General features: G+C 42.8%; 1 protein-coding gene across 2 annotated transcripts in view; it reads left to right on the top strand.

Moving 5' to 3' along the window:
* LOC113573690 (fibrinogen C domain containing 1) overlaps positions 1 to 11,765 on the top strand; it is a 79,414-nt gene extending 67,649 nt beyond the window's left edge. For both annotated transcript variants that reach the window (XM_027004107.2, XM_027004106.2), the window contains 2 exons: positions 7,788 to 7,967; positions 10,108 to 11,765. In XM_027004107.2, the coding sequence (XP_026859908.1) occupies positions 7,788 to 7,967; positions 10,108 to 10,376 (449 nt within the window). In that variant the 3' untranslated portion in view covers positions 10,377 to 11,765. The remainder of the gene's footprint in view (positions 1 to 7,787; positions 7,968 to 10,107) is intronic.
* Positions 11,766 to 12,500: the final 735 nt, after the last annotated feature.

Raw genomic sequence — 12,500 nt, 5'->3', positions numbered from 1 at the left:
CCTCAGCGTGTGTGCATGTCTGTGTGTGACTATGTGTGTCCCTCAGTGTGTGTGCATGTCTGTGTGTGACTGTGTATATCCCTCAGCATGTGCATGTCTGTGTGTGTGAGTCTCTCAGCGTGTGTGCATGTCTGTGTGTGTGCGAGTATCTCAGCATGTGTGCATGTCCATTTGTGTTGTGCCTTCATCCCTCAACATGTGCCTTAGTGTGCGTGTGGGTGTGTGTGTGTGTGTGTGTGTGTGTGTGTGTGCGTGTGTGTCTGCGCATAACCCTCAGTGTGTGTGTCCATTTGTGTGTGTCTGCTAAACGCCGTAAATGTAAATTTGTGTTGTGCCTTCGTCCCTCAGCATGGACAGTGGTGAATGGCTCCATTTTGTGTGCCTGCTTGGACTAACAGAATAATAAAAAAAATGACTTATGGTTTGCGGGGAACACAGTTTGTAGTCGGCTAACTGCCGGAATATGTCACACAGCGAGTGAGGCCTGTCCCAGGCGCGCTCGGCGTGTGGCGCTACACACGGCCACACAAGGATCTGCACGTCTGCCTTTACCATCACTGCTGGACATTTATTCAATCGTGTAGCGCATTTACGTAGATTTTTATGCAGAGGGTGAAGGTGAGGGGGTGGGACTAAGTTTATAAAACCAACAGGGCTAATGATTTAGAGGTGTGCAGGGGGCATACAGGTGTGTGTCTCTTGCAGGAGTGCATTCGCGGGTTTACATACTCCTCAGATTTCTCCCATGATTCCAGTATCAGACCTTGCAATTGCAATATTCAAACTTGTTCTATTTTTTTTTTCCAGTTTTGATCATTCCCAAAATAATGCTAGAAAACAAAAATCTTTCAAATAAAGTCAGGACATCAGACCCAGAACAGATTAGATTTAAATTATATCACAATAATATGACATTTCATGTGTACAGGTATGAGTAAAATTTTTATATTACTGCGCTTGTCATTTAAAAAATGAAAACTTATAGAATGTAACTACTATGTGTAGGTTTGCAAATGTATTCACGGATGACGTGTGAGTTTATGCCAAAAACTACTTTGAGTTAAGGAGACATTTGAGGCCCATAAAATTTACTCCACCACCAGTCTCTAGTAGCACAGGGCCTTGACCATGAATACAAAGTGAGATTATATATGCCTCCAGACAAAGAAAAGGTATATTTCAGCAGGAAATAATACACAACTCAGCAGTTTAGATTTTGGTGTTGAGGAAGGCTTTGGGGCAGAGACAAGTTTCACATGTAATATAATGGCCTACAACTCAGGAGACTCAACATCAACACACATTTCGGTTGTCTTCACAGATGTCTCCACAATGTCCAAGTTTGTGCAATTACTAAATGAAGCGTTGAACTGATATATAAACATGGGTTAAGAATTCAGAAGCTTTCACTCTAGAAGACCTTATCTAGAAGACCTTATCAAACATCCTCCTTGCTGAGACCATGTAGATCCATGTAGATCCATGAGATCCATGTGGGTGTGTGGCTTTTGTTTTACTATACTTCAGATTTGACATCATTGTATCCGTGAGGTTCCTCGCATGCTAAATAGAGGTAACCCAGATGATCAAAGGCACACATGTTTTCACTATCTATTTCATACTCAGGAAGTGGAGGAAGCATCATCCAGCCCACACATTGCCTAGGTCAGGCTGCTGGCTAAACTGAGATACAGCAGATAGAATCCGGTAAACCTTGGGTTATGTCTACATGAATTATACTCCAGTTATAGTTATAGTGACTCCTCTTTTGGCTGAGTCTGAGCCAGCTGAGCCCAGTCTAAAGGTTTTAGAGAATCTGGAGTCGAAAACATTTGGCACAGAAAACTGAGAAGTGGGTGAGGCACAGGGACTATTTTTTGTCAGCCAATCTGGTTTCAGGCCAGTTGGAATATATCAAATGTGTGATTTTTTTTGACTCGACATAGTTTAGTAGTGTATGCAGGTTAATAAATGCAACCTAAAACTTTAACTCCCCTCTTATAGCTTTGGGCACAGTGTGTGTCAGCAAGTGTAATTTTCATCTCTCACCAATTCTCAAATCTCACTAACTTTCTGCACTCTGTGCAGGTCTATCCATACGATCTCTCCAGCCATGACCTCTCCGATGTACAGTGTGTACTGTATTCTTTCTTATGTCAGTGATAACCATCCACCATCAAGGGGGGAAGAAATGTCATAAAATGGCTAATTTGTTGGAGTGACTGGGAAGCTTGCTAGAGAGTAAATTATGTCAGAGTCCATCCTGTCATGATCTACCCAGTTCTGCATGACAGGCTTCACTCTTTGGAATAAAAAATAACAACTTTGATTTCCATTTCCATATATAATCTCCCACACACTATGGACAGGACGTAAAATCAAACTTATATCAACATCACTTAGTAATAATGAATATTGTGTTTGACAACACCCAGTTTATTCTTTAGCTGTTCTTCTACTGTAAACATTTCTGTAACATTTAAATGTATTAAAACTAAAATGAAAAGTATATGAGGAACAAGTGAAACCCACAGTTTAAGCATACAGGTTCAGTTCATTTACAAGTGAGGGCATTTGTAATTGTAATTCCTTTCATAATGACAACATTTGGCAATATAATTCATCCCTTTCTCAGTCAAGCTGCCCCTTTTTCTGATGGTTGTTTGAGCATTTGCTCTTTGACCTCAGCCATTTCTGCAGTGAATCATATATGGTCGTGTGAGCATCCTCTGCTCCTACCCTTCATGGCCTTCTGTTGCCCCTCCCCTGCTGGGCTGGCGGTGGGTGATTAATGCCTCTGCCTGTCCGAGGAAGCGTGGGCAATGGCAGCATCGTCCAGTGCCACGCTTGGGTGGCTGTCTGTGCGGACAGCTGGAGCTGAGAGTTTCGCCGAGGCAATTTTACACAACCTGGAACAGGGTTGGAAGCCCGAGGTGAGCCAAGAGGTTTACGATGGCTGCAGCTGGCGGAGGGCTTTATGAAATAACAGCAGATGTGACCCGGGAGAAATCTGATGCATCACTTTACAAACCAACTCGAAATGAAAACTAAACACACAGCAAAGAATGCTTTAAAGGGATTGGATCATTCATGTGCTTTCTAAAAACAGATGAATGTTGCATACAATCTTAATTTAAACTAATTGTAGCAAGCTGACTGATTTTTAGTGTGTTTATAATAATCAGAGTACAGTGCTCTGTTTATTGCACCTGTTGGGTAAACACCTTTATTTGAATTTGAAATCAGCATAACCTAATTCTAAAATCATAAAATTCAACAGACCTCTCACCTGTCTTTCAGTGTACTTCCTCTTTCAGTGTTTTGTTCAATGAGCCAGTTTGTGTCATGTCCGTCTGATGTGGCAACAGCTGTTTCAACAGAGCAGCTGCATCCACAGAATAACCTGGCGAGTATCACCTCCTGTGTGTGCTTGTGTATGTGTGTGCCTGTTGAAGGTAGTGCATCAGTTTAACCACATGTAAACAATTTCATTAAATTATCACCCTAACATGGTTATTTGCCTTGTTGAGATTATTGTGCGTACATAACCAGAAAATGATACTGAGGCCTACAATTATGCAGAACTTGGTTCCTGATCTAGTCTATAATACCACACTAATCTTCTCAGGGGTTTAGGAACACCTGACTGTTAGAGGCTACTCTGTTCCTTTAGACTGGACATGACAGCAAGAACTAGGCTATCACACTTTTCCTTATTTTATCTTTTTAAGTGAATCTTGAATGTGCCTAAATGTTTATTCTAAATTTATCACCAGTAATGAATCTTTTTTTTTTCTTTTTATGCATACAAACATTTTCCTTTAAATACCTCACATAGGAAGTGATCTGTTTTTGATAGTACGTCATGTCTATTATAATGTTCTAGATGATAGGTATCATAGCCATTTTAGAATAACTATGGTGGTGCCAGACACAATTCATTTGCTCCGAAGCCAAAGGACACAGCTGAACATATGCAACTCATGCATGCATTTATGAAGACCAGCCTGAAGGACTAATAGCCACTCCACTGATGAAATATAGGGACACTAGAAGCACCAGTCGTCTCCTAGAGATTCTGTATCTCATTCCTCAGTCATCATGTCTAGGGTGAGGAGGAATGACAATAAAAATTTAATTTGACTTTGACTATGGCAGCCGTCATGCTTACATTCACTATTCTAGCAACTAAATCCAATGGCCTTCCTGTGTTGCCTCGGTAAGGAGTAAGAGGCTTGTCTGTGTCCCATAAAAGTGTCGTAAATCAAGCCACAATAAAATCACAGAGTAGCCTCAAATACTGCAGAAACCATGAATGTTCTTAATATGTGTGGGCACATTCATTAGGTGTCTGGTGTCTAATGCAATAAGGCACAGCCGTGCAGATCTCGAAGCTGTCATCACTACTGCTTTACTGCCAGGAAGCCTTCAGATAATGAAAGCTTTTTAAAAGTTGTTTTCCTTCATTTTTGTCTCTATGTTTCACTTAAAAATCATCAAGGAGAATTTTCTCTGAATGGACCACTTCGCACGCCTACATACACCTCCCCCTCCACACACACAAACAAGTATGTTGCCTTCATACCATCTAAGTGGGCAATCAGTATGATAATTTGAAGCAAAATGCTGCTTAGTCCTCACTTTTAAAGACTCAGTAATGCTCAACAATAATGCTTAATTAAAATTGGGGCACACCTGAGCTTTTAAATCTCACACGTAGTGTTTCATTTGGCCGGTCCTTTCTCAGAATTAGAGAGACAGAAAGAGAGAGATATATTTCTCTACATTTAATTATTCCAAACGATCCTGAGGGAATTCTCAAGGGCCTTAATTAAGTCAGAACTTAAGCTGTGGAAATTCCGACTGGGAGCTCTGGGTCTTCTCTCCCTTCTCTATTTTTATTATGCACAAATGGTATCTAGATTTACTTAGAAGATGAAAATAGATAGCGCCATTATGGGTGCTTTCATTCGTGTGTGCGACGTGTTGTTCCTCTTTCATGAACCTGTTGTACACATGCATGTGCAAACTCCATCCTAAAAGCAGTACCTAAAGTAAATAACTAAGAAGTTCATTTCATTGTCACGTCTTTCAGCATAGCCACAGTTTTGTTATCTCAGCACCTACTGAGGATGTCCAAGGATGACTCGGACAATCCACAGCTTGGTTTCAGTGCTGGCAAATGAAGTAAAGTTTAGACACCATGTTACAATAGATGGTTGAGGGGCTGGAAACAAGGGTGGATATTTCATCTCATTGTTTGGGGGAACAACACAGAAAAAGCAATTCCTCAGGGCAACACCAGGGTGCTGCTAAAAGTATTGGTATATTATATTGCATTTGTAATAAACCAAATAGCTTCAAAATATGTCAAATTCAGAAAATTCATAACGATAATTTTGTGAAGTCTCCCTAGACACAAATGCACTAGGAGATACGGCTGTCCTGTACCGATGTGGCAGCCATGTTGTTGCACAAGATTCACCTGTGAGGTAATGGAGCAAACAAAATGCAGTCAAGTTAGAAATATAAATGTGTTTTCTGAAGTAACCACCACTGACACACTTGCTCCGCAGACGTGTACTGAGGGCCATGGCGGTTCCAGTGATGGTAGGCAGTGGACTAAACCTCCATGATGCATATGCAGCGCAATTTTTCAAAGCTTAAAAATGTTTGCAACTATAATTAGCATGGATTCTTTCAATGCATATTGTTATATTGTTTAAAATTATACAGTTATGTTTACAATTATATACTGCAAGGGGCAGTTCTGTATAGGAATTGGGGGGGGGGGGTTAATTACCCCTGTAATTTCTGGTGGGGACAGACTTTGATAGGATTTGATAGGATAGTAGTTTCTACACACTGTGTCATAACTGCATGCCTGTTTAGACACAAGGGATGCAAAATTATTTGAAATAAAAGAAAGAGCTGTGAACCATAGTGGTCCACGGGATATTACAGAAGCACGTTTGTCCCAGAAACTCTAATCCTGATAGGTGGAGTAGGCTTCAGTTAGGCTTTCTCACCTTTAAATAATAAAGCATCCATCACTGAAAAGGCATCAGTCTTCACCAATGAACGTGTGGAGACATCACTAAACAGTGCGGCACCGAGTTCCCACAGCAGTGCAGGATCGCTCCTCGCCTTGGCTACTTTTAGCAGAAGCCTGACAGTGGAAGGCGAAGCACTGCCAAGTGAGAAAGTGGCTGCGAACTTATTTAGTCCGCCGTCTCTGCTGCAAATGAGTGGTATAACCGTCAGTGGCAAAGTAGAGAAGCAACCCCGGTCATGAGCATCACTATGATGACAATCTGCCACGCCGAGCACCCCTCGGTCGCCATGAGATGTAGGAGTTGTTTAGTGAGGAGGTCTGTGTGGATATGTGTGCACACAAATGTCCTCTTCTCGCATGTTTAATTACACTGCTTATGGGATTTCCTTATTAGTGTGGGTGCCGGTGCCAAACTAATCCTCTCCCTCGCTTAGGTAACTGTCGCATCAAAACAATAGCATGAAACGTTTGCCCTTGGATTACCTCTCAACTTCTGTCCCCTTTTCACAATGAGGGTGCTCTGAGTATGACCACACACACATACACACACACACATACACTCACACACACACACACACATACACGCACGCACTTGAAATCAAGACGGCCGCCCCAAAACGAAATCAAGCACCTTCTGCGGGATGACACATCATTTCCTGTTAGGTGGTTTGGATTTTGCGCTTATTTGGAGTCAAAATGGCAGGTACATCGAATCGTGAACAGAATGCTACGTCCGCAGTGCCATCGTAATCTTCCATGCAAATTTAATACACCCTAGTCAGCTATGAATCTTTCAGGCCTGCTTGTGCTGTGAATATTAAATCGTCTTTGTTCGCTTTTTTTTAAGTGTTGCTTACAATGAGATGAATACATGTTTACACTTAATCTCCCCCCCTTCAGCTGTGTAATTCCATGTTTGATGGAAAACGGTGTAGAGAATGGAGAAATTACTTTGTTAGCACTATATTGTAGATCTGTGCCCATCCTCTCATTCCCAGCTGCGCCGATTTCCGGGGAGATGATCGGAAACGCTATGCTTTCAGTATTTCACTGTGGAATTAATGACAGTGGAAAACCATCTGACTGTGAACAGCATAGCTGCAGTGTCGTGTGTGTATGTGTATGTGTGTATATATATATATATATATATATATATATATATATATATATATATATATATATATAAAAGCTTTTGCACCACCAAATATTCATTCTTTGGTACTTCCTCTAACTACATGAGCTATTAGCAGAAAAGGCTCACAGAGGTAATCTTAGGTAAAGCGAATAAAACGAACATTCGGTTTTACTCAGCCATTTCAAGATAGTGTCATTTGTAGTCAGAACATTCAGCTCCTCTTTGTATAATCCGTTTGGTCCACAGAAAAGAGGGCTTATGCCAAATCACTGGATCCAGACTGCTGCCCAATAGAGCACAGAATGGGGATCCGCGTGTCCTTGTTTGTGGCTGACGTCCTGAGCACCATGTGATTTCTGTTCCTAAGCCACTTTCATAAGGGGGAGGAAATCCTACAGCAGGGTTACCCCCCCGAGCAACGTCAGCATATCGTCTCTTCAGGCTATGACGGTTCTGTGCCACTCGCCCGTTTTTCCTGGAATGGGACAAATTGAAAACAGTTTCCATTTTGCTTTTTTCTATGTCTCAGTGGGCCCTTTGATGACTATGAATCACTCTCTCACTCTCCTCTGTCCCGCCCCCCCCCTCCTTTTCCAGGTCTGAAGCAGATCCATGCTCTGTCTATCCAGGCTAACTACGAATTGAGGATAGATCTAGAAGATTTCGAGAACAGCACAGCGTTTGCCCAATACGGCATGTTTGGAGTCGGGCTGTTCTCAGTTGATCCCGAGGATGATGGCTATCCACTGACCATCGGTGACTACACCGGCACTGCAGGTATAAAGACACTCACACCAATACAAACGCCTCTCAAACTGTGATGCACTGTGGCGTGCCTTGCCTACCTCTGTACTTCTGTCTTGTGTATACGGATTTGAAGAACACTATCTTAGTCTGGGTCCACAGTAACAGACCTTTCCTTTAATTTCCAAATCTGTCCATCATCTGCAGAGACTTGTGTCCACAGCAGCCAAAATCAAGTGAGCCAGACCCTGAGAGATGCACCCATTCTGCTCACCAACAAGTGGACTTGGTCCACTCCCACTTGCTCTTTTCTCACCCAGTCACAAAGGAGTGTGCATGCTCCGAGCACCTGGACATGCAGCTTAGTCGACGTTTGTTGTGGGCCGGTTCAGTTTAGTGCAGGGCCTGGTGTCTCTTCATGGTTTACCTTGCTTATGCACTACACTGAGCGCTTACTGAGCAACGAGAAGGAATCACAAGTGCTGAGTCACCGGGGAGATTGCACCCAAATTGTTGACCGCATGTTCGTTGCCATGCCAAGGTTCTCACATGCGCGAAAACCACAGAACACACTCACATCGGTCCAAGAGATTAAGTGACTCCCAGTTAATTACTGCCATTGACCTGGAGCATAAACAACTGTTTGTCGTCATGACAAAGAACCAATTTAGAGAAGCCTTCTGGGAGTGGAGGAAGAAAAGAGGTAAGAGTGAGGGATAGGAACAGATAAAGAGAGGGGGATGAGGATTAGCCTTGGAAAAAAGAAGGAGAAGCAGAAGCTAGTGTGCATCGGTTGAAGTGATATCATGTGGCTGATAAGTTATCAGCGATAATAGCTTTTATTGGATAAAGGTTTCCCTCAAACAACAAAGAGTGCATAGAATCCTGGGAAAATGGAGAGAATGACCCAAACATGCACAGTGGAAGGGACAATGAGGCAGCGGAGCAGAAAGCAGGAGGCGGGGTTAACAAAGAGAAGGCGGAGAGAAGCGCCTACTTTGGGCCAGGAGCCGGGACAAATGTATGGCCTCTCGGAGAAGGCACGCTGACCTAGAGCCATTTGCGACGGAAGAGATCAGTGCTGTGATCACCGATCCTACTCTTTGATAATCAGCCCCTTCTCTCTCTCTCTCTCTCTCTCTCTCTCTCTCTCTCTCTCTCACACACATCCTCCTGTCCTCCTTCCCAGGGGACACAGTGTTCCATTTCTTTTTTTCTCCAGCTTTCGCTGTTGTGTTTTTGTTGAGCAGGCAGGAACACTTTTGTACCATCAGAAGCCTGCTGTATCCCTCAAATAGCAGTGGTTCTCACTTTCGCGGGCTGAAACGTGTAATTCAGGCTGGATGTTCATGCTACAAAGCAAGATTTCACATGTTGCTTAGATTGCGTTATCACCTCAAAGCTCCCCAGTGAAACATGAGGACTGTGTTGTAACAAGATACCTCAAATGTACCATGTTTTTGACTATGCTATTTTTCATATCGCCTGTTTTTATTAAGTATTAGATGCTGTGATTAGTCGTTGATGCGTTAGACAGTGTCGAGGCTTTCCCTTGATGGCTGCCAGATGTGGCTGAGTTCCTTCCCACCTTATTCCTGTTCACTGCTTGTTTGGGGCATCTCGTTAGTCAGGAGCTTCCTTTAGGCTAGACATCATTAAGCTCAAACCTGCATTACCTGCAGGGCAGTTTTGCACATCTCATTATGTGTGAGGGAATTAGGGAAAGAGAGAGAACAAAAGAGAGAAAAAGTGGAAGGTGATTTCAAAAGCTTGTATAAAAAGATAAAAAGGTCAGCCCTGAATCTTTGATAAATCTTCAACAAAATGATTCATCCATCTTTTTAAAATAATAAGAGATGAGTTGAAGGGTGGAGGTGAAGTGTGGGGGTGGCCTCTCATCTTTACCTTCCCATTTACATTATTGATAAGTCAGCATCCATTAATCACTCTGGAATGAGATAAGATACTGCTCTCCCTTTAAGTGACAAGGTAGGGCAGACAGGTTGGCCAAGAAGAGTTTCATCAGTGTCCATAACGTCCATCAGTCTCATGAAAACAAGACATAAATAATACAATTAACTTCTCTCTCCTTCTTATCTCATTCTTCTAACTCTTCCTGTGTGTGTGTGTGCGTTTGTGCGTATGCATGCGTGTGCATGCACTCTACCGACAGGTGACTCCTTGCTGAAGCACAACGGCATGAAGTTCACCACCAAGGACCGCGACAACGACCACTCGGAGAACAACTGCGCCTCTTTCTACCACGGTGCGTGGTGGTACCGTAACTGCCACACGTCCAACCTGAACGGGCAGTACCTGCGCGGGCAGCACACCTCCTACGCTGACGGCATCGAGTGGTCCTCCTGGACTGGCTGGCAGTACTCGCTCAAATTCACCGAGATGAAGATCCGGCCCACACACGAGGAACGAGAGAGCAAGTGAGCCAGAAGCCGGAGCCGGATATGGGAGGCAGCTGAGGAGGGAAGAAGAGAAAGACGTACGGAGAAGAGGAAAGGCGTGCATTGAAAATGTATATGAATATGACAATGACTCGCAGCCGACAGTGACTGTAGGAAAGAGAGATGCTGTCAGGCACCTTTATTTTGTTTGTTTGTTTGTTTGTTTGGTTGGTTGTTGTTGTTTGAGGTTTTTTTAATTTTTTGCATTGGGCTTTGTATGAAAAGTCATACATATATCTACTCCTTAAAATGTGTAACTCCATCCACCCAAACGTTCTCCCCCTCAGGTAAGTATGTTTTCATTGGGAAAATAAAACAAATTCCTGAATTGATTGGTGGAGATTAAAAAAAAAAAAAAAAACTTGAAGTGGCATTCATTAGAGCATCCTGAGTGAACCAGCAGGTGGATATGCAGCCTTGATCCTCAGAACATTCCATAAGAACAATTCTCATGGACAAATTCAACATGTATCACATTATTATTGCATAGTACAACAGAACTATCCACTCACCCAAGGTTAACTGGGAAGCTAGACATTTCATATTTGTTTGCTGTAGCTGAATTTGACACTGGAATGGTTCCAGAGAGAGGAAATATTTCTTTATTGTTCGATGCATTTACTTTTCCTGAAAAGGTTGACATAAATGGACAGCACTCATTCTGCATGTGACCTCCAGAACAGCCATAAAGTCTCTTGAGTCTCGTTCTGAAATGAGAAAACGCACAACACACATACGCATACAAACACACACCCAAAGAGAGAGAGAGATGGAGAGAGAGAGAGAGAGAGAGAGAGAGAGAGAGAGACAGAGAGAGAGAGAAATAAACAGATGTAACAAAAAAGGATGACAAAGAAAGATGAATGGAGTGGCAAAGAAGGAATGCTGGAAAGAGAATGTCAGTGCACAACATGATTACTAAGATGATGGGAGGAGCAGCACATTGACTGGTCTCTGCAGCAGCTGGGATTCCCATTCTGTGGTGCTTCTGGGAACTGTAGTTCGAAAAGGGAATGGCTACAGAGAGGAGCTGGTGAAAGAAACCATGGAAGAGGAAACTGGGAGATTGTTGAAAGAGGAATGAGCAGATCTATTTGACAGGCCATTAGTGAGCATATTGGCTACTTTGTCTGATTGCCCATGCCAACTGATTGTAAGCCAACACTCCACTGCTTCCACAGATGGAGTGTATGTGTGTGTGTGTGTGTGTGTGTGTGTGTGTGTTTGTGAGTGTGTGTGTGTGTGTGTGTGTGTGTGTGTGTGTGTGTGTTTGTGTTAATAATTCAGCATGACTTAAGCTGCTTCTGATTGACCTGCTAATGGAATCTGTTAACATTACACTTGAAGGACCACCAGCCTGTCCAAAACTCGACCCCCCCCCCCCCCCCCCCCCCCCCCCCCTTATTCCTCAGATCACTTAACATGGGCTCCCATCCTACCTCTGAAACCTTCATGTTGCCATGTCAACAGATTCCACACTCTCTCTCAAAGGATCAAGTTTGTCAGTTCCTTCCAGTAAATCTATTCATCCTCCTCTTCCCACTGCTGTTTCAGGCTTTTCTACTTTTGTCCAATTTCCTTCAGTTGTTCTGCTTTGCTTGTTTTCGAGTTTGTCTCCTAGGGGGTAGAGACAGTCCCCCGCGGCCACATTAGCAGAGAATTTTAGTGCAGCAGTGCTATTTCTGGGTCAGGGCACTCTCGCTACAAGCTCCTTTTAAAGAATGAATGAAGGCATGCGTGGAAGTCTGATTCTAAATCAGGAGGCTCATTTTACCTTGCTTTTTGAATCCAGGTGCAATTCAGTTGCTCATCATTCACTTTCTCTCTTTCTCTCTCTCAGTGTTTCCTTTTCCATTTCTTAATATCTTTTCTTTTATTTGCTTAATTTTATTCATGTGAAATGTTTGTCCAGAGTCAAAATGAGAACAGTCAGATTGTTTCTATTACTGGTTGTTGCTTCTCTGTCAAAGGACAGATTCAGTAGTTTTGTTTACATCCAAATTGTTTATCAAGCCAAAGGCAAGTTAAGCTTTGTTGTTTTTATCCCTCCCTTAAACCCAACTTGAAGCACAAAGATACTGTTTTTTTGTTTGTTTGTTTGTTTGTT

This window comes from Electrophorus electricus, chromosome 6, assembly GCF_013358815.1.
Source record: "Electrophorus electricus isolate fEleEle1 chromosome 6, fEleEle1.pri, whole genome shotgun sequence".
Classification (NCBI taxonomy): domain Eukaryota; kingdom Metazoa; phylum Chordata; class Actinopteri; order Gymnotiformes; family Gymnotidae; genus Electrophorus; species Electrophorus electricus.
The sequence above is the reverse complement of the archived record's forward strand: the minus strand, read 5'-3'. Positions and strand labels throughout refer to the sequence as shown.